The 22,007-nt window shown below is 40.8% G+C and overlaps 1 protein-coding gene across 1 annotated transcript in view; it reads right to left on the bottom strand.

The window, feature by feature from the left end:
• Positions 1-1,349: 1,349 nt before the first annotated feature.
• The window catches only part of chst11 (carbohydrate (chondroitin 4) sulfotransferase 11), an 86,377-nt gene continuing 65,719 nt past the window's right edge, over positions 1,350-22,007 (bottom strand). Inside the window, exons 2-4 of the mRNA XM_061913958.1 lie at positions 7,441-7,526; positions 3,087-3,316; positions 1,350-2,698 (exon numbers count right to left, since the gene is read on the bottom strand). Coding sequence (XP_061769942.1) covers positions 2,074-2,698; positions 3,087-3,316; positions 7,441-7,526 — 941 coding nt within the window. The 3' untranslated portion in view covers positions 1,350-2,073. The remainder of the gene's footprint in view (positions 2,699-3,086; positions 3,317-7,440; positions 7,527-22,007) is intronic.

Raw genomic sequence — 22,007 nt, 5'->3', positions numbered from 1 at the left:
ATACATGTAGAAACATGTATATTCACACATACTGTATGTATGTGTGTATGTAATAGATACACATTTATGGATATAAATACATAGGGACAAGCGGTAGGAAACGGATGGATGTACACACCTGTGTATCTACTACACATATACCCATACTTCTGTGTATGTATGTTGATATGTGTGTATATATACACATATGTATGAATACATATGTGTATATAAATACACATATGTATGTATATACATTCATATTTATATACATACATACATATGTACATCTATTTTCTACCACTTGTCCCTTTTGGGGTCGCAGAGGGGTGCTGTAGCTAAAAAAAATTCCTCAGCATTTGGCCCATGCCCTTGTTCACCCCCTGGGAGGTGAGGGGAGCAGTGAGCAGCAGCAGTGACTGTGCCTGGGAATCATTTTTGGTGATTTAACCCCCAAGTTGGGTGTTCCAACAGGACAATGACCCCAAACGCACATCAAAAGTGGTAAAAGGAATGACTAAATCAGGCTAGATTTAAGGTTTTAGAATGACCTTCCCAAAGTCCTGACTAAAACGTGTGGACAATGCTGAAGAAACAAGTCCATGGCAGAAAACCAACACATTTAGTTGAACTGCACCAATTTTCGTCAAGAGGAGTGGTCAAAGATTCAAGCAGGAGCTTGTAGATGATAACAAAAGCGCCTTATTGCAGTGAAACTTGCCAAGGGACATGTCAGCAAATATTAACATTGCTGTATGTAAACTTTTGACCCACATTTTCAGTAGAGCCATAATAAATCCATAAAAGAACCAAACTTCATGAATGTTTTTGTGACCAACAGTGGCCGGGTATATTTAGTTTCAACTATTCAACTCCAGCTAAGCTTGTATTCTGCCTCATTCTTGTGAGCACCCTGCGTGTGCTTGAAGCATTAAGGGGCGAGACTACCCGGGGACCAGCTCACACAACCACCAGGAGGGCATCTGCGAGCAGATAATACTGTATCATCTCTTGGACTTAGGAGGGTCCTCACATTGCCGGAACGTCATTCTGCGCACACACACCTTAAGTAAGGGACGAGGCAAAAACTGACCCTGACCCCTGCACAAGGTTTTGGGGGCCACATTTCCAGGAAACTCGGGACTATTACTCTTGTTGTGTACATTCCAGGGAAGTCAGAATGTTGAGGCTCCGTCATGGCAAGAGGAATATTGGACCTAAACCGTATGTGTAGTGGTCCTCGTTTTTACGATTCGTTTATGGCCCTGATACATACTTGGAGCCCAAACACTTTCCCATTTTCTCTCAGGGCTGAAAGACCTGGATACTTGGATCTTTATTTGCATCCCAAAATAAATACTTACAAGACCTTTAGCGTTCTCCGGACAGTTCTTTATTGAATAGGAAAAAAATCCCAAATGGCGTCCGTCTTGGCTATGTATCAAAAAGGGGGCGGGACTAAACCTGAGTAGCAAGCCATAGCTAACGATGTTGAGTTGAACCAAACGAGAGGAAGTAGATGCACCCGGGAACCGAGTACACTAGACCCAAGTGTACTCGGGGGAAGCATTCCATTCCAGACATTCAGACATTTGAGCGCTTCCTGTTCGCGACGTGTCGACGAGAATAATTAGGACAAACTGTACAAACTTTACAGATTTTTTCCCGCAAGGATAAAGTCAAAGACTTCAGTAAACACCGAGCAGTTTAAATAATCACTGCTGTCTGGCAGCAAGTTCAAAAGACGACAAAATAGAAAAAGCACAAAGAAGGTTCTCGTTGGATGTGGTCCGTAGTCCAGGAGCTCCAGTGTCTTGAAAAGCCGCGGACCCGCTGGATGGCGGGATGCCGCCGCGTTAAGGCGTCACCGGGACGCCAAACCGCGGGCGGGTAAATGAGATGTTTCTAGCGTGTGCCTCTACTGATCCACAAGGCCAAGCGTCCTAAAGAGTCGGAAGAGACCGGGGAGAAGACCCCTTGAAGACCGGCTTCAACATTCCCCTACTAAGCAGCGCACATTCTTCCGGCATGTGATTGGACGCCAAAGTCGGACCCTGGCTCCAACCTTTGAGAAGCCCCAACTGGGGCCTCGGATCAGTCGAGCCGGAGGTAGCCCGGGGTGGAGTAGTTAAACATGAGGAAGTCCAGCTTGTAAAGCTCGTGGAGTTCAACCTGCTGCCGAGTGCTGATGTTGCTGAAGAACTGCGCCGTCATGGCGTCGGTGGTGCGGGTGGACTTGGCGTAGCTCGGGAAGCGCAAAGAGTCGCCGACGCCCGCCAGCCGCAGGACATAGTTGGCGTCCTCCTCCAGCGTCTCGTACTTGCCCACCAGGTCGTAGTGGATGTGACACGGGTGGCACAGCTGGTAGACGGTCTGCCAGTGCTCGTTGAGCGGGCCGTCGCGCAGAGTAACCGGGTCCGTCAGGTACTCGGCAAACTCCTTGAACGTGACGTCGGTGCCGCCGAGCAGGGCGTCCTGCGTGGCGTTCTTGCGGTAGCGCCGCACGATGCGGGTGCCGAAGCGCTTGTGAAAGGACGAGTTGTACTTGAGGGTGAACTTGTTGCGGTACGCCGACACCAGCCTCTCGAAGGGCTCCCGGACGAACATGAACTTCAGGTAGTTCTTCAGGCGGTGGTTGATTTCGGCAATGCTGTACTGGTTCAGAGTCTTGAGGTTGGACGGGACATGGGCTTCACTGGACGGGATTTCCATTGGGTCGCTGTGGACGATACGAAGCAAAGTAAGGCTACAGTACGGAAAATGTGTTCTCGTCATTCCTAAAACTGTAAGAACTGGGGAGGAATTGAAGTTCCTGGCCAAGTTGGAGGCACAGACTTTAGACATACTACCCTTTGAAGGTCCTGAAACCTTTAGCAGCTCTCAACATATCTGATTGGTTTGGACCACTACTCTGCAAGTAAGACAAAGGCCGCGGGAACCTTTCAGTTCCAGGAGTGTAGTTTTGGTTCCTGGACATTTGGTGGACCGTGGAGAAAACCCAGAAACTCCAGACTGTAGAAAAGTCTATGTCCCTTATTCCCCGCCCTCAGGTAATGTGCAAAGGTAACCCCACCTCGAGTCAGTCTAGAGTCTAGACGTGGACCCACCTGTACTTGCCCCGGCCTGTGAGCACCATCATGACCCGTTTCCAGTTGGTGCAGGCCACTTTGGGCACGTAGCAGTAGATGAGCTCATGGTCTTCATCCACCACCAGATGTCTGAGGTCTCCCGCCGTAAGGACCCTGCGCTTACGGCTCGACGCGCTAAAGGCCCGGCACGTGTCTGCTACTTTGTCCCGTCTGGTCTGGTGGAGCACGGCCGTTCCCGATTGCTCGGGCTGGGGAGAAGAACATCAATATTGTAATATTAAGACTTGCTGGTTATGAAACTGGATTCTGTGTAACATGTTTATGTGTTCTTATGGCGATCCAGTTTTGTTCAAGAGCCCAGTCTGAGATTGACTTTTTTTGACCCCCCCCCCACCACCACCTTTTAAGGGGGCACCCTAATTGGTAGCCCGGTCAGCGTTCCTGTTCTGTCTCCCTGCACAAGTGCTGAAAATCCCAATGATTAATAAAGTATCCATCCATCCGACCATCAACACATCATCCATCCAACCAACCAACTAGCCAACCCATCCCTTCGTCCATCCATCAAACCACCCATCCGTCTGTCCATCCAGCCAACCATCTATCATCCATATATCCAACCATCATCCAACCAACCAACCCATCCGTTAGTCCATCATCCATCAAACCAACCACCCGTCCGTCCGTTCGACCATCTATCCATCCATCATCAATCTATCCAACCACCCGTCTATCCATTCATCTATACATCAAGACATACATCCATTCAATCATCCATCCAACCACCTATCCATCCAACCATCCATTACTCCACCCATCCATCCACCCCCATCATCTATCCATCCATCCACCCACCCAACCAACAAACCCATCCATCAAAGCACCCATCCATCCAACCACCCACCCATTCGTCCGTCCGTCTATTTATCCATCCATCATCAATCCATCCAAACACCCATCTATCTATCCATCAATCCATCCAACCAACCATCCACCCGTCCGTCCGTCCATTTATCCATCCATCATCAATCCATCCAACCAACAATCCACCCACACATCCATCAATCCACCATCCAACCACCCATCATCCACCCACCCATCCGTTTGTCCATCATCCATCAAACCACCCAAAAATCCACCCACCCAACCCATCTGTCCATCAAACCACCCATCCATCCATCATCAATCCATCCAACCCCCATCTATCTATCCATCCATAAATCCACCATCCAACCACCCATCAATCCAACCAACCCATCTGTTCATCCATCAAACCATCCATCCAACCACCCACACACCCGTCCATTTATCCATCCAACCAACCAATCTGTTCGTCCATCCATGATCCATCCAGCCACCCACCCGTCCCATTTATCCATCCATCTAACCCTTAATTTATCCATGAATCCATCCAACCACCCATCCATCAATCCACCATCCAACCACCCATCCAACCAACCCATCCATCTGTCACTCCATCCTTCATCCATCAAACCACCCATCCACCCAACCATCCGTCTATCAATCCACCATCCAACCACCCATTAATCCACCCACCCAACCAACAAACCCATCCATCCAACCACCCACCCATTCGTCCGTCCGTCTATTTATCCATCCATCATCAATCCATCCAAACACCCATCTATCTATCCATCAATCCATCCAACCAACCATCCACCCGTCCGTCCGTCCATTTATCCATCCATCATCAATCCATCCAACCAACAATCCACCCACACATCCATCAATCCACCATCCAACCACCCATCATCCACCCACCCATCCGTTTGTCCATCATCCATCAAACCACCCAAAAATCCACCCACCCAACCCATCTGTCCATCAAACCACCCATCCATCCATCATCAATCCATCCAACCCCCATCTATCTATCCATCCATAAATCCACCATCCAACCACCCATCAATCCAACCAACCCATCTGTTCATCCATCAAACCATCCATCCAACCACCCACACACCCGTCCATTTATCCATCCAACCAACCAATCTGTTCGTCCATCCATGATCCATCCAGCCACCCACCCGTCCCATTTATCCATCCATCTAACCCTTAATTTATCCATGAATCCATCCAACCACCCATCCATCAATCCACCATCCAACCACCCATCCAACCAACCCATCCATCTGTCACTCCATCCTTCATCCATCAAACCACCCATCCACCCAACCATCCGTCTATCAATCCACCATCCAACCACCCATTAATCCACCCACCCAACCAACAAACCCATCCATCCAACCACCCACCCATTCGTCCGTCTATATATCCATCCATCATCAATCCATCCAAACACCCATCTATCTATCCATCAATCCATCCAACCAACAATCCACCTGTCCGTCCATTTATCCATCCATCATCAATCCATCCAACCAACAATCCACCCACACATCCATCAATCCACCATCCATCCACCCATCCGTTTGTCCATCATCCATCAAACCACCCAAAAATCCACCCATGCAACCCATCTGTCCATCCATCATCCATCAAACCACCCATCCATCCACACACCCATTCATCCATCATCAATCCATCCAACCCCCATCTATCTATCCATCCATAAATCCACCATCCAACCACCAATCAATCCACCCACCCATCAATCCAACCAACCCATCTGTTCATCCATCCAACCACCCACACACCCGTCCATTTATCCATCCAACCAACCAATCTGTTCGTCCATCCATGATCCATCCAGCCACCCACCCGTCCCATTTATCCATCCATCAATCCATCCAACCCTTAATTTATCCATCAAGCCATGAATCCATCCAACCACCCATCCATCAATCCACCATCCAACCACCCATCATACATCTACCCATCCAACCAACCCATCCGTTTGTCACTCCATCCTTCATCCATCAAACCACCCATCCACCCAACCATCAATCCACCATCCAACCACCCATTAATCCACCCACCCATCATCCATCCAACCAACCCATGTGTTCCTCCATCAAACCACCCACCCATCCGTCCATTTATCCATCAATCATCAATCCATCCAACCACCCATCTATCTATCTATCCATCCATCCATCAACCCACCATCCAACCACCCACCATCCAACCAACCCATCCGTTCGTCCATCATCCATCAAACGACCCACCAACCCACCTGTCCGTCCATTATCCATCCATCCAACCCTCCATCCAGCAGTTCTACTGATCATAAAGTACAAGACAATTTTTTGCCAAAAGTTGTTCACTTCATTACAAAGTCCAGACAATGACTTTCACGCTGCACAGTCAGTAAATCCATCAGTGGTTTCCAGCGTGTGCAGCTACACAGATAGTTAACAGCAGGAAGAAACACGAGCTTAATTTCCATGTTGTCAGAGCCGCATTGTTTCATCAAAACTACTTAAGATGATGTTTGGCCGTGGCTGGCAGGGATTATAGATGGAACTACACTGTTTTCCCCTCAAGTTCGGTGGTTGAGGCTTATACACCGCCGCGCATAATATCATGGACATAATAATAATGATATAATAATATAATAATAATAAAAAATATCTTTATTATTAGTATCTGTACTGTGAGCACAATCCTGTTTGTTTTGACAACAAACACTGGAGTGGCACACAAAGTGCAGCAGGCAATAACAGAATTTCTAAGTGCTCGCAGCCAACAAACTTTCTTCAAACTGAATTAATGAGATAAATGATGAATTAACGAGATGAATGATTAATTAAGTAACAGTCGTGTAGTAAGTCTTTAGGCAAAACATCTTGAGTGTGGTACAGCAACAACAACAAAAGTTTTCACCCTCAGGTCACGAAAAAGCGTGACATCATAGATGTGGACGTCGATGAAGCTGTGAGATGATTATGCTAATGACCTCATGAATATGCAAATGAGTCAACGATCAATGGACGGAGAAACTAATGGCATATTTCCACTTTATGACGGCCAGCAATTTTTAATAATGCGACATTATTCAAGTAGTCCATTGGAATATTTTGCTCGGGCGAGCTTGACCTTTTCCCCCCCGAGTCGTGTCGGCCTTCAGTCATCCTCCGTGGCGCGTACACCGCGCATACATTTGCACATCATCTCCCCCGCCCACGCCCTCATGGCTGACTAAGCATCTAACGGTGTGGGGGATGAGTGAGTGTGAGGACCCCAAAACTATTTGGCCTCATTTCCTCCCAAACGGACTTCATGTGTGGACACCTGCTTGGACATGTTGATTATGGGCCTGCTGCAATGCAAGCAGCCCATATTATTATTATGGTCGTTCCGCACCTTGCTCTTACGATTAATAGGAGACGGATCGGCCCATGAGCCCCCACATATGTTATACCCTGGGAAAGGAACCAAGCAGATGTACCTGGGAGGGGGAGTAGAGCTCCTGCAGGGTGCTGCGGACTTCTTTCCCACAGCAGTCTTCCACCTCAAAGGGGTTCCTGCGCAGGACTGCAAGACAGAAGACACACATATGTAAGTACACTCAGACTGTAGGTACACTCATATGTAAGTGCACTCATATGCAAGTACACACAGACTGTAAAAACACTAGTACTGTAAGCTGTAAGTACACACACATGTAAGTACACTCATACTGAAGTACACACATATTTAAGTACACTCATACTGAGGTACACATATGTAAGTACACTCATACTCTCAATACACTCAAACTGTAATACACACATATGTAAGTGCACTCATACTGAAGTACTCACATATGTAAGGAGTGCACACCTATGTAAGTGCACGCATGTGTAAGTACACACATATGTAAGTGCCCTCATACTGCAAGTACACACATACTCTAAGTACACACATATGTAAGTACACACATACTGTTAAGTACACTCATACTGAAGTACACACATATGTAAGTGCACTCATACTTTAAGTACACTTAAACTGTAGTACAGACATATGTAAGTGCACTCATACTGAAGTACACATAGGTAAGTACACTCATACTGTAAGTACACTCATACTGAAGTACACACATGTAAGTGCACTCAGACTGTAAGTACACACATTTATATATATGTACACTCAGACTGTAGGTACACTCATATGTAAGTACACAGACTGTAAATACACTCATACTGAAGTACACACATGTAAGTACACTCATACTGAAGTAAACACATAAGTACACTCACACTAAAGTACACACAAATGTAAGTACACTCATACTGAGGTACACATGTAAGTGCACTCATACTGTAATTAAAATCAAACTAGTACACACATATGTAAGTACACATGTGTAAGTGCACTAATACTGAAGTACTCATATGTAAGGAGTACACACCGATGTAAGTCCCCTCATACTGTAAGTACACATGTATGTAAGTACACTCATACTGAAGTACACATATGTAAGTACACTCATACTGTAATTATACTCATACTGTAGTACACACATAATAACATGTGTAAGTGCACTCATACTGAAGTACTCACATATGTAAGCAGTACACAACGATGTAAGTACACACGTATGTAAGTACACTCATACTGAAGTACACATGTAAGTACACTCATACTGAAGTACAAACAAATGTAAGTGCACACGTAAGTGGACTCAGACTGTAAGTACACACATATGTAAGTACACTAAGACTGTTGGTACACTCATACTGAAGTACACACATATGTAAGTACACTCATACTGAAGTACACACATATTTAAGTACACTCATACTGAGGTACACATATGTAGGTACACTCATACTCTCAATACACTCAAACTGTAATACACACATATGTAAGTGCACTCATACTGAAGTACTCACATATGTAAGGAGTGCACACCTATGTAAGTGCACGCATGTGTAAGTACACACATATGTAAGTGCCCTCATACTGCAAGTACACACATACTTTAAGTACAAACATATGTAAGTACACTCATACTGTAGTACACACATATGTAAGTGCACTCATACTTTAGGTACACTTAAACTGTAGTACATACATATGTAAGTGCACTCATACTGAAGTACACATAGGTAAGTACACTCATACTGTAAGTACACTCATACTGTAAGTACACTCATACTGAAGTACACACATGTAAGTACACTCATACTGAAGTAAACACATAAGTACACTCACACTAAAGTACACACAAATGTAAGTACACTCATACTGAGGTACACATGTAAGTGCACTCATACTGTAATTAAAATCAAACTAGTACACACATATGTAAGTACACATGTGTAAGTGCACTAATACTGAAGTACTCATATGTAAGGAGTACACACCGATGTAAGTCCCCTCATACTGTAAGTACACATGTATGTAAGTACACTCATACTGAAGTACACATGTATGTAAGTACACTCATACTGAAGTACACATATGTAAGTACACTCATACTGTAATTATACTCATACTGTAGTACACACATAATAACATGTGTAAGTGCACTCATACTGAAGTACTCACATATGTAAGCAGTACACAACGATGTAAGTACACACGTATGTAAGTACACTCATACTGAAGTACACATGTAAGTACACTCATACTGAAGTACAAACAAATGTAAGTGCACACGTAAGTGGACTCAGACTGTAAGTACACACATATGTAAGTACACTAAGACTGTTGGTACACTCATACTGAAGTACACACATATGTAAGTACACTCATACTGAAGTACACACATATTTAAGTACACTCATACTGAGGTACACATATGTAGGTACACTCATACTCTCAATACACTCAAACTGTAATACACACATATGTAAGTGCACTCATACTGAAGTACTCACATATGTAAGGAGTGCACACCTATGTAAGTGCACGCATGTGTAAGTACACACATATGTAAGTGCCCTCATACTGCAAGTACACACATACTTTAAGTACAAACATATGTAAGTACACTCATACTGTAGTACACACATATGTAAGTGCACTCATACTTTAGGTACACTTAAACTGTAGTACATACATATGTAAGTGCACTCATACTGAAGTACACATAGGTAAGTACACTCATACTGTAAGTACACTCATACTGAAGTACACACATGTAAGTGCACACATGTAAGTGCACTCAGACTGTAAGTACACACATATATATGTACACTCAGACTGTAGGTACACTCATATGTAAGTACATAGACGGTAAATACACTCATACTGAAGTACACACAAATGTAAGTACACTCATACTGAAGTAAACACATATTTAAGTACACTCACACTAAAGTACACACAAATGTAAGTACACTCATAATAAGGTACACATGTAAGTGCACTCATACTGTAATTACAATCAAACTAGTACACACATATGTAAGTACACATGTGTAAATGCACTAATACTGAAGTACTCACATATGTAAGGAGTACACACCGATGTAAGTGCCCTCATACTGTAAGTACACATACTGTAAGTACACGTGTATGTAAGTACACTCATTCTGTAATTACACTCATACTGTAGTACACACATAACATGTGTAAGTGCACTTATACTGAAGTACTCACATATGTAAGCAGTACACAACGATGTAAGTGCACACGTATGTAAGTACACTCATACTGAAGTACACACAAATGTAAGTGCACACGTAAGTGGACTCAGACTGTAAGTACACACATATGTAAGTACACTAAGACTGTTGGTACACTCATACTGAAGTACACACATATGTAAGTACATTCATACTGAAGTACACACATATTTAAGTACACTCACACTGAGGTACACACATATGTAAGTGCACTCATACTGAGGTACACACATGTAAGTGCACTCATACTGTAATTACAATCAAACTGTAGTACACACATATTTAATTACACTCACACTGAAGTACACACATATGTAAGTACACTCATACTGAGGTACACACATATGTAAGTGCACTCATTCCGTAATTACACTCAAACTGTAGTACACACATATGTAAGTACACTCATACAGAAGTAAACACATTAAAGTACACACAAATGTAAGTACACTCATACTGAGGTACACATGTAAGTGCACTCATACTGTAATTACAATCAAACTAGCACACATGTGTAAGTGCACTCATACTGAAGTACTTACATATGTAAGGAGTACACACCGATGTAAGCGCACGCATTTGTAAGTGCCCTCATACTGTAAGTACACATACTGTAAGTACACATGTATGTAAGTACACTCATACTGAAGTACACACATGTAAACTCATACTGTAAGTACACTCATACTGAAGTACACACATACATAAGTGCATTCATACTCTAAGTACACTCAAACTAGTACAGACATATGTAAGTACACTCATACTGAAGTGCACATGTAATTACACTCATACTTTAAGTACACTCGGACTGTAAGTACACTCATACCGAAGTACACACATGTAAGTACACTCATACTAAAGTACACACATATTTAAGTACACTCACACTGAAGTACACACATATGTAAGTACACTCATACTGAAGTACACACATATGTAAGTGCACTCATTCCGTAATTACACTCAAACTGTAGTACACACATATGTAAGTACACATGTGTAAGTACACTCATACAGAAGTACTCACATATGTAAGGAGTACACACCGATGTAAGTGCAAGCATTTGTAAGTACACACATGTAAGTGCCCTCATACTGTAAGTACACATACTGTAAGTAGACATGTATGTAAGTACACTCATACTGAAGTACACACATATATTTAAGTACAGTCATGCTGATGTACACATATGTAAGTACACTCAAACTGTAATACACACATATGTAAGTACACGTGTAAGTGCACTCATACTGAAGTACTCACATATGTAAGGAGTACACACCGATGTAAGTGCACGCATTTGTAAGTGCCCTCATACTGTAAGTACACATGTATGTAATTACACTCATACTGAAGTACACACATGTAAACTCATACTGTAAGTACACTCATACTGAAGTACACACATACGTAAGTGCATTCATACTGTAAGTACACTCAAACTAGTACATATGTAAGTACACTCATACTGAAGTGCACATGTAATTACACTCATACTTTAAGTACACTCAGACTGTAAGTACACTCATACCGAAGTACACACATGTAAGTACACTCATACTGAAGTACACACATATTTAAGTACACTCACACTGAAGTACACACATATGTAAGTACACTCATACTGAAGTACACACATATGTAAGTGCACTCATTCTGTAATTACACTCAAACTGTAGTACACACATATGTAAGTATACATGTGTAAGTACACTCATACAGAAGTACTCACATATGTAAGGAGTACACACCGATGTAAGTGCAAGCATTTGTAAGTACACACATGTAAGTGCCCTCATACTGTAAGTACACATACTGTAAGTAGACATGTATGTAAGTACACTCATACTGAAGTACACACATGTAAGTACACTCATACTGTAAGTACACTCATACTGAAGTACACACATATGTAAGTGCACTCATACTGCAAGTACACTCAAACTACTACATAAATATGTAAGTGCACTCATACTGAAGTACACCTATGTAAGTACACTCATACTGGAATACACACATATGTAAGTGCACTCATACTATAAGTACACTCATACTGTAGGTACACTCATATGTAAGTACACCCAGACTGTAAATACACTCATACTGAAGTACAAACATATGTAAGTACACTCATACTGAAGTACAAACATATCTAAGTTCACTCAGACTGAAGTACACACATATATTTAAGTACAGTCATGCTGATGTACACATATGTAAGTACACTCATACTGTAATTACACTCAAACTGTAATACACACATATGTAAGTACACGTGTAAGTGCACTCATACTGAAGTACTCACATATGTAAGGAGTACACACCGATGTAAGTGCACACATTTGTAAGTGCCCTCATACTGTAAGTACACATGTATGCAAGTACACTCATACTGAAGTACACACATGTAAGTACACTCATACTGAAGTACACACATATGTGAGTGCACCCATACTGTAAGTACACTCAAACTAGTACATACATATGTAAGTGCACTCATACTGAAGTACACATATGTAAGTACACTCATACTGAAGTACACACATATGTAAGTGCACACATGTTTAAGTACACTCACACTGAAGTACACACATATGTAAGTACACTCATACTGAGGTACACACATATGTAAGTGCACTCATACTGTAATTACAATCAAACTGTAGTACACACATATGTAATTACACTCATACTGAAGTACTCACAAATGTATGGAGTACACACCGATGTAATTGCACGCATTTATAAGTGCCCTCATACTGTAAGTACACATACTGTAAGTACACATGTATGTAAGTACACTCATACTGAAGTACACACATATGTAAGTACACTCATACTGTAAGTACACTCAAACTAGTACATACATATGTAAGTGCACTCATACTGAAGTACACATATGTAAGTACACTCATACTGTAAGTACACTTGTACTGAAGTACACACATGTAAGTGCACACATAAGTAAGTGCACTCAGACTGTAAGTACACTCAGACTGTAAGTACACACATATGTAAGAACACTCAAACTGTAGATACACTCATATGTAAGTACACTCAGACTGTAAATACACTCATACTGAAGTACACACATGTAAGTAAACTCATACTGAAGTACACACATATTTAAGTACACTCACACTGAGGTACACACATATGTAAGTGCACGCATACTGTATTTACACTCAAACTGTAGTAAACACCGATGTAAGTGCACGCATTTGTAAGTACACACATGTAAGTGCCCTCATACTGTAAGTACACATACTGTAAGTACACATGTATGTAAGTACACTCATACTGAAGTACACACATGTAAGTACACTCATACTGTAAGTACACTCATACTGAAGTACACACACATGTAAGTGCACTCATACTGTAAGTACACTCAAACAAGTACATAAATATGCAAGTGCAGTCATACTGAAGTACACACATATGTAAGTGCACTCATACTGTAAGTACACTCATACTGCAGTACATACATATGTAAATGCACTCATAGTGAAGTACACGCATATGTAAGTACACTCATACTGAAGTACACACATGTAAGTAAACTCATACTGAAGTACACACATATTTAAGTACACTCACACTGAGGTACACACGTATGTAAGTACACTCATACTGAAGTTTACATATGTAAGTACAGTCATACTGAAGTAGACACATATGTCAGTACACTCATACTGTAAGTACAGTCATACTGAAGTACACATACTGAAGTTCACATATGTAAGTACACTCAAACTGTAAGTACAGTCACACCGAAGTACACACATATGTAAGTACACTCTTACTGAAGTACACATATATAAGTATACACCTATGTAAGTGCACACTTTTGTAAGTAAACACATATGTAAGTGCCCTCATACTGTAAGTACACACACATTTAAGTACACACATACTGTAAGCACACTCATACTGTAAGTACACGCGTATGTAAGTACACTCATAGTGAAGTACACACATATGTAAGTACACTCATACTGTAAGTACACGCATACTGTAAGTGCACTCATACTGAAGTACACACATTTAAGTATACCCATGCTGTAAGTACACACATATGTAAGTACACTCATACTGTAAGTGTACTCATACTGAAGTACACACATTTAAGTACACTCATGCTGTAAGTACACTCATACTGAAGTACACACATGTAATTATACTCATACTGAGGTACACACATGTAAGTACACTCATACTGTAGGTACACTAATACTGGAGTACATGCATATGTAAGCAAACATATATAATTACACACCTATATAAGTGCACACATTTGTAAGTACACACATACTGTACGTACACACGTATGTAAGTTCACTCATACTGTAGTACACACAAATGTAAGTGCACTCATACTGAAGTACACACATGTAAATACACATACTGTAAGTACACATACTGAAGTACACACATATTTAAGTGCACTCATACTGAAGTACACACATATTTAAGTACACTCATACTGAAATAAACACATGCGGAAGTGCACTCATACTGAAGTACACACATATGTAAGTGCACATATATATCAGTACACACCTATGTAAGTGCACACATTTGTAAGTACACACACATGTAAGTACACACATACTGTAAGTACACACGTATGTAAGTAGAGTCATACTACAGTACACACATACTGTATGTAAGTACACTCATACTGAAGTACACTCATACTCAAGTACACACATGCAAGTACACTCAAACTGTAGTACATACATATGTAAGTGCATTCATACTGAAGTAAACACATGTAAGTGCACTCACACTGTAAATACACTCAAACTGTAGTACACACACATGTAAATACACTCATACTGTAAGTACACACACTCATACTGTAAGTACACTCATACTGTAAGTACACTCATACTGTAAGTACACTCATACTGGAGGTACACATATGTAAGGAAAGGCCATGTAACACAGTGGTAAAAATGTCCCTGTGACTTTTCTGCAATGTGTTGCTGCCATTAAATACTAAGTTTATGATTATTTGCAAAAAAATAAATAAAAAATAGTTACTCAGTGTGAACATTAAGTATCTTGTCTTAGCAGTTAGCTCAATTGGATATAAGTATCTAGAAAATTCCAGGGAAACACACTTGTAGTTCCTTTAATATCAGGACGTAGTAAAAGAAGTCCCCGGGGCTCCTCAAAATGAGCCAAAACAAAAGCAGCTGAGCTCACTTGCTAAAGCATCGTCACTTCTTCAGCAGCTGTTTTTACTCCCGCTGAGTCAGCGCATCTGTTTTCCTTCTCTTTGATGATTTTCTAATACCTGGTCTCATCCCGGCGGTGACATCACGCCCTCGCTTCCCACCGCTCACGGTCCCAGCGCGCCCGCCCACTCATTAAGGGCAGTAGTCAGCAGGCAGCACGTGGCAGAGCAGTGGAAACTGACTCACAAGCTTGAAGAGTGCACTCACTCGAGTACACTCCACTCTACGTACTAAAAAAGTCATCTGTCTGGAGCCACAAAAAACGGAAAAGTCTTATATAAGTGTTATAATGAAGGCAACACGTGATATATGTGTCTATATTAGCCTACTATCAAAATGACTTTAAAAGTCTTATATAAGTGTTATAATGATGTAAGTGTCTATATTAGCTATATTAGCTTACTATCAAAATGACTTTAGAAATCTTATGTTATAATGAAGCAACGCATGATGTAAGTGTTTATATTGGCTATATTAGCCTACTATCAAAATTACTTTAAAAGCCTTATAAAAGTGTTATAATGAAGGCAACACATGATATAAGTGTCTATATTAGCCTACTATCAAAATGACTTTAAAAGTCTTATATAAGTGTTATAACGATGTAGGTGTCTATATTAGCTATATTAGCCTACTATCAAAATGACTAACAGTCTTATATAAGTGCCATGATGAAAGCAACGCATGATGTGTCTAAATTAGCTACAAATAGCCTACTATCAAAATGATTTTAAAAGTCTTATATGAGTGTTATAATGAAGGCAACGCATTATGTAAGTGTCTATATTAGCCTACTATCAAAATGACTTTGAAAGTCTTATATAAGTGTTATAATGAAGGCAACACATGATGTGTCTATATTAGCTATAATAGAAATTACTTTAAAAGTCTTATATAAGTGTTATGGTTTTAGCTATATTAGCTTACTATCAAAATGACTTTAGAAATCTTATGTTATAATGAAGCAAAGCATGATGTGTTTACATTGGCTATATTAGCCTACTATCAAAATTACTTTAAAAGCCTTATAAAAGTGTTATAATGAAGGCAACACATGATATAAATGTCTATATTAGCCTACTATCAAAATTACTTTAAAAGTCTTATATAAGTGTTATAATGAAGGCAACACGTGATATATGTGTCTATATTAGCCTACTATCAAAATGACTTTAAAAGTCTTATATAAGTGTTATAATGATGTAAGTGTCTATATTAGCTATATTAGCTTACTATCAAAATGACTTTAGAAATCTTATGTTATAATGAAGCAACGCATGATGTAAGTGTTTATATTGGCTATATTAGCCTACTATCAAAATTACTTTAAAAGCCTTATAAAAGTGTTATAATGAAGGCAACACATGATATAAGTGTCTATATTAGCCTACTATCAAAATGACTTTAAAAGTCTTATATAAGTGTTATAACGATGTAGGTGTCTATATTAGCTATATTAGCCTACTATCAAAATGACTAACAGTCTTATATAAGTGCCATGATGAAAGCAACGCATGATGTGTCTAAATTAGCTACAAATAGCCTACTATCAAAATGATTTTAAAAGTCTTATATGAGTGTTATAATGAAGGCAACGCATTATGTAAGTGTCTATATTAGCCTACTATCAAAATGACTTTGAAAGTCTTATATAAGTGTTATAATGAAGGCAACACATGATGTGTCTATATTAGCTATAATAGAAATTACTTTAAAAGTCTTATATAAGTGTTATGGTTTTAGCTATATTAGCTTACTATCAAAATGACTTTAGAAATCTTATGTTATAATGAAGCAAAGCATGATGTGTTTACATTGGCTATATTAGCCTACTATCAAAATTACTTTAAAAGCCTTATAAAAGTGTTATAATGAAGGCAACACATGATATAAATGTCTATATTAGCCTACTATCAAAATTACTTTAAAAGTCTTATATAAGTGTTATAATGAAGACAACACATGATGTAAGTGTCTATATTAGCAGCCTACTATCAAAATGACTTTAACAGTCTTATATAAGTGCCATAATGAAAGCAACACATGATGTAAGTGTCTAAATTAGCTACAAATAGCCTACTATCAAAATGATTTTAAAAGTCTTATATGAGTGTTATAATGATGTAGGTGCTTTCACACACAACATAAAAGGTTTGGTGGACAAAATGAGACAAAGCAAGGCGTCTGTGGCAGTGTCGGAGAAAGTCGTGCATACAAACAAACTAGGGTGAGTTCAAGGACCACCAAAATGAGTAGGACAAAAATAGTGTCATCAGGGAAGCACAAACACAAAGATGTCGAACAGCGGGCTTTCTGACTTTTAGGAAGGTTTGTGTCGTCTCTGTCTTCCTACACAAACTATATTTAAACATGAATATGTTTTTCCCCTCATCTTTTTCCTTTTCCATACAGTTTTGAAAAGGTTCCAGGGAGCCGACCGCCGCTGGAACTCAACACGAGGGCGGAAGTACTACAACTACTGCTAGGAGAGGAATAGTCTCTTTGACACAATCACAATCTTAAAGGACTTGTTTCTACACTTTCAAGGACTCGCTTGACAGTGTGTGTGTGTGTGTGTGTGTGTACGTGCGAATGTGCGTGTGTGTGTGTGTGTGGCTTTAAGGAGTGTGAGTCTGCAAGGACCATCATTGTGCACGTTACTGTAACTCAGCACAAAGTAATAGATTACACGACTTCCCTGCGACCCCGAACGGGACAAGCGGTAGAAAATGGATGGATGGATGGACTTAGTAGTTTTGGTGCAACTTTGTTACGTTGCATGTTAGTCACGTTCTTGCTTGTGTTCCTGCTTGCTTCTTACACTTGTGTTACTTTTACTTTGTTAGTCACACTTCTGCCTGTCACACACACACACACACACACACACACGCACACACACACACATTCACAAACGTACGCTCACACACACACATATACACACGCACGCTCACACACACTCACAAACATGTACGCTCACACACAGACGCACGCATGCACACACACACGCGCGCGCACTTTCACACACACACACACACACACACATGCATTCACACACTCAAATACACAAACACGTGCACAAACACACACACTCTCTCTCTGTCACACACACACACACTTTCTCACACAAACACACATTCAAATACACACACACACATGTGCACAAACACACACTCTCTGTCACACACACACTCACAAACATGTACTCTCACTCACAGACACACACGCACGCACCCACGCACACTTTCTCACACAAACACACACAAAAAAATACACAAACATACGTGCACACACAATTTCTCTAACACACACACACACGCTCACACACAGACACACATACACACACTAACACTTTCTCACAAACACACGCACACACACACAGACACACACACACTAACACTTTCTCACGCAAATACACATGCACACACTCTCACACATCACACACACATGCGCTCACACACAGACACACATGCACTAACACTTTCTCTCACACACACTCACATGTACGTTCACACACACACACACACACCCTAACACACACGTACGCTCACACACAGACACACACGCACTGACACTTTCTCAGATAAACACAAATACATAAACACACACTCTCTCACACATCACACCCTCACACAAACATACGCTCACACACAGACACACATGCACTAACACTTTCTCTCACACACTCACACACACCCACACAGACACACACGCACTAACACTTTCTCTCACACTCACACACACACACAAGCACTAACACTTTCTCACACACACACAAACACCCTAACACACACGTACGCTCACACACAAACACACACGCAGTAACATTTTCTCAGATAAAAACAAATACACAAACACACATGCACACACACTCTCTCACACATCACACGCTTACACACACACGCTCACACACAGACAAATACGCACTAACACTTTCTCTCTCTCACACACACACACACATACACTCACACACAGACACAAACGCACTAACACTTTCTCAGATAAACACAAATACACAAACACACATGCACACACTCACACATCACACACACATATTCTCAGCACAGACACACACGCACTAACACTTTCTCACACAAACACACACACACACAAGCGCTCTCACACACATACGCTCGAACACACACACACTTACATACATACACTCAAACACACACACACACACACACACTTCCTCACACACACACAAATAGACAAACACACACAAATACAAAAACACACACTAGTACACAAACACACACGCACACACGCTCTCTCACACACAGACACACATACTCACACACTCACAAAAACACACACACACACACATTCGCTCACACACACACGCGCACGCACACTCACACACACACAAATATACAAACCCAAATGCACACACACTCTCATACACACAATCACACACACTTACGCACGCACGCACACACACACACTTCTAATACTACAAGTATTATTGTAGCACAACAATTTGCAAATGTGTATCTCAATCTGTGCGAGTGTAATCAGATTTTTTTTGTGTGTGTGTGTACTAATTTGTGCGTGTGTAAGACAAATCCTCAATGTGTTTTTTGTGTGTAAACAAACGTCCCTGCTGCAATGCAAGCAGCACATATTATTATTCCTCACACTTTATTATTATACTTCCGCACTCGGCCAAGGAGCCCCCACCTATGTTATACCCTCGGAAAGGTCTCACTCGTGCCTACGGCAGTACTTTAAGTTGGCAACATTTTGTGTTACCATGGTGACGCTATTCACAAATAAATAAAAAAAATGGGCCAATTGAATGGGTACTGACGGATATAAATACCTACATATATCCATATTTTAGAGGTATTTCTTTTTATTCATAGTCATGTTTTAAAACAGCTAGTATTCTTGCATTTGTTCTCTTTCTGTTTGCCCGCAAGTAAACTGTGTGTTAGCCTTAAAGCTTTGGAATGTAGGAAGTTGGAGTACTCCCTAAATATTTTATCTTTTCTTGAACAAAGGACCTGTACCTCCCATCTGGGGAGGGTGGGAGCTGGTTGCAGATTCAAGATGTAGTGTCTTCCCGTTTGAGAGTTAGATCAATTTGGGCAATGCGATTGAAAGGTTGTATCTAGATTGGTCTCCCAAAGCTTTGGAATAAAGTATCTCATATTCTTCATTGTCTGGGATTCATTAAGAATCAGCTTATGTGTCATCGAAAGAAATTGGGAGAGACCGGCAGTTTAAATTCCCAAAAGAGGAACGCCTGGTCCAACGCAACAGTACATAGCCTTTTAATGGATGACCTCTTGTAGCTCAGCCATACTTTCCCGTAGCTCAGTGCTTAACGTCTCATTTTTTTCACACACTTGTCTACTTTTGACACAAGCTAACTGATAGCATGATTACGTGAACTTGCTTGCATGCTAACACAAGAGTGATATTTTTGGAGCTAAATTTTCTTCCGTTTACCCCTGAGTCAAATAACCTGGTACGGGACACTTGTTAACTGTGAGCATGCAAACGCTAGCATGCTAGCAAGCTAATATTAGCATGCAAACTTTTTTTGGGGATGTTTTTTTTCCATACATCCGCAGCAGCCGTTTTACTTGATATGTGAGACATGCTAACTGTGAGCATGCCATCGTTAGCACACATGCTAATTGTTGCATTTCAATGTAGGCATGATAATGTTTTAGGCTAGCTCAATAGCTCAGTGTTGAAGTAATTTCTAACAAAATTATTAATAATAATAATAGTAATAATAATAATAGGACATTTATTTTTTATCAGTTTTTTATGAGTCCCTTCTTTTCTAATGAGTATTTATTTTTGTAATCAGTATGACCTAAGCCTTGATAATATTTTTTGTGATGAACACATGCTTTAATACCATCCGACAGGGTTTATGTTATTAAACTGTAAGTCGCTTAGATATCATTATTAGATACGATTAAATCAAGAGTAAGAATACTAACTAGGTGACTGGGCCCCTCTACAGTGGAAAAGTTGGGCCCTGAGATCAAAAAGGTTGACAACCCCTGGTTTAGAGCATGCTTGCCTTGTCAGGAAGCAGTCTTTGCCATTTTGTTGCGCCCTACAAAGTGTTCACTCCCTAAGTATTGTACTTTGATATTTTAACGTACACCTTAGTCGTTGGTTTCGTGAC

Source organism: Nerophis ophidion, linkage group LG10, assembly GCF_033978795.1.
Source record: "Nerophis ophidion isolate RoL-2023_Sa linkage group LG10, RoL_Noph_v1.0, whole genome shotgun sequence".
NCBI classification, from domain to species: domain Eukaryota; kingdom Metazoa; phylum Chordata; class Actinopteri; order Syngnathiformes; family Syngnathidae; genus Nerophis; species Nerophis ophidion.
This window is presented reverse-complemented; position numbering and strand designations above follow the sequence as displayed.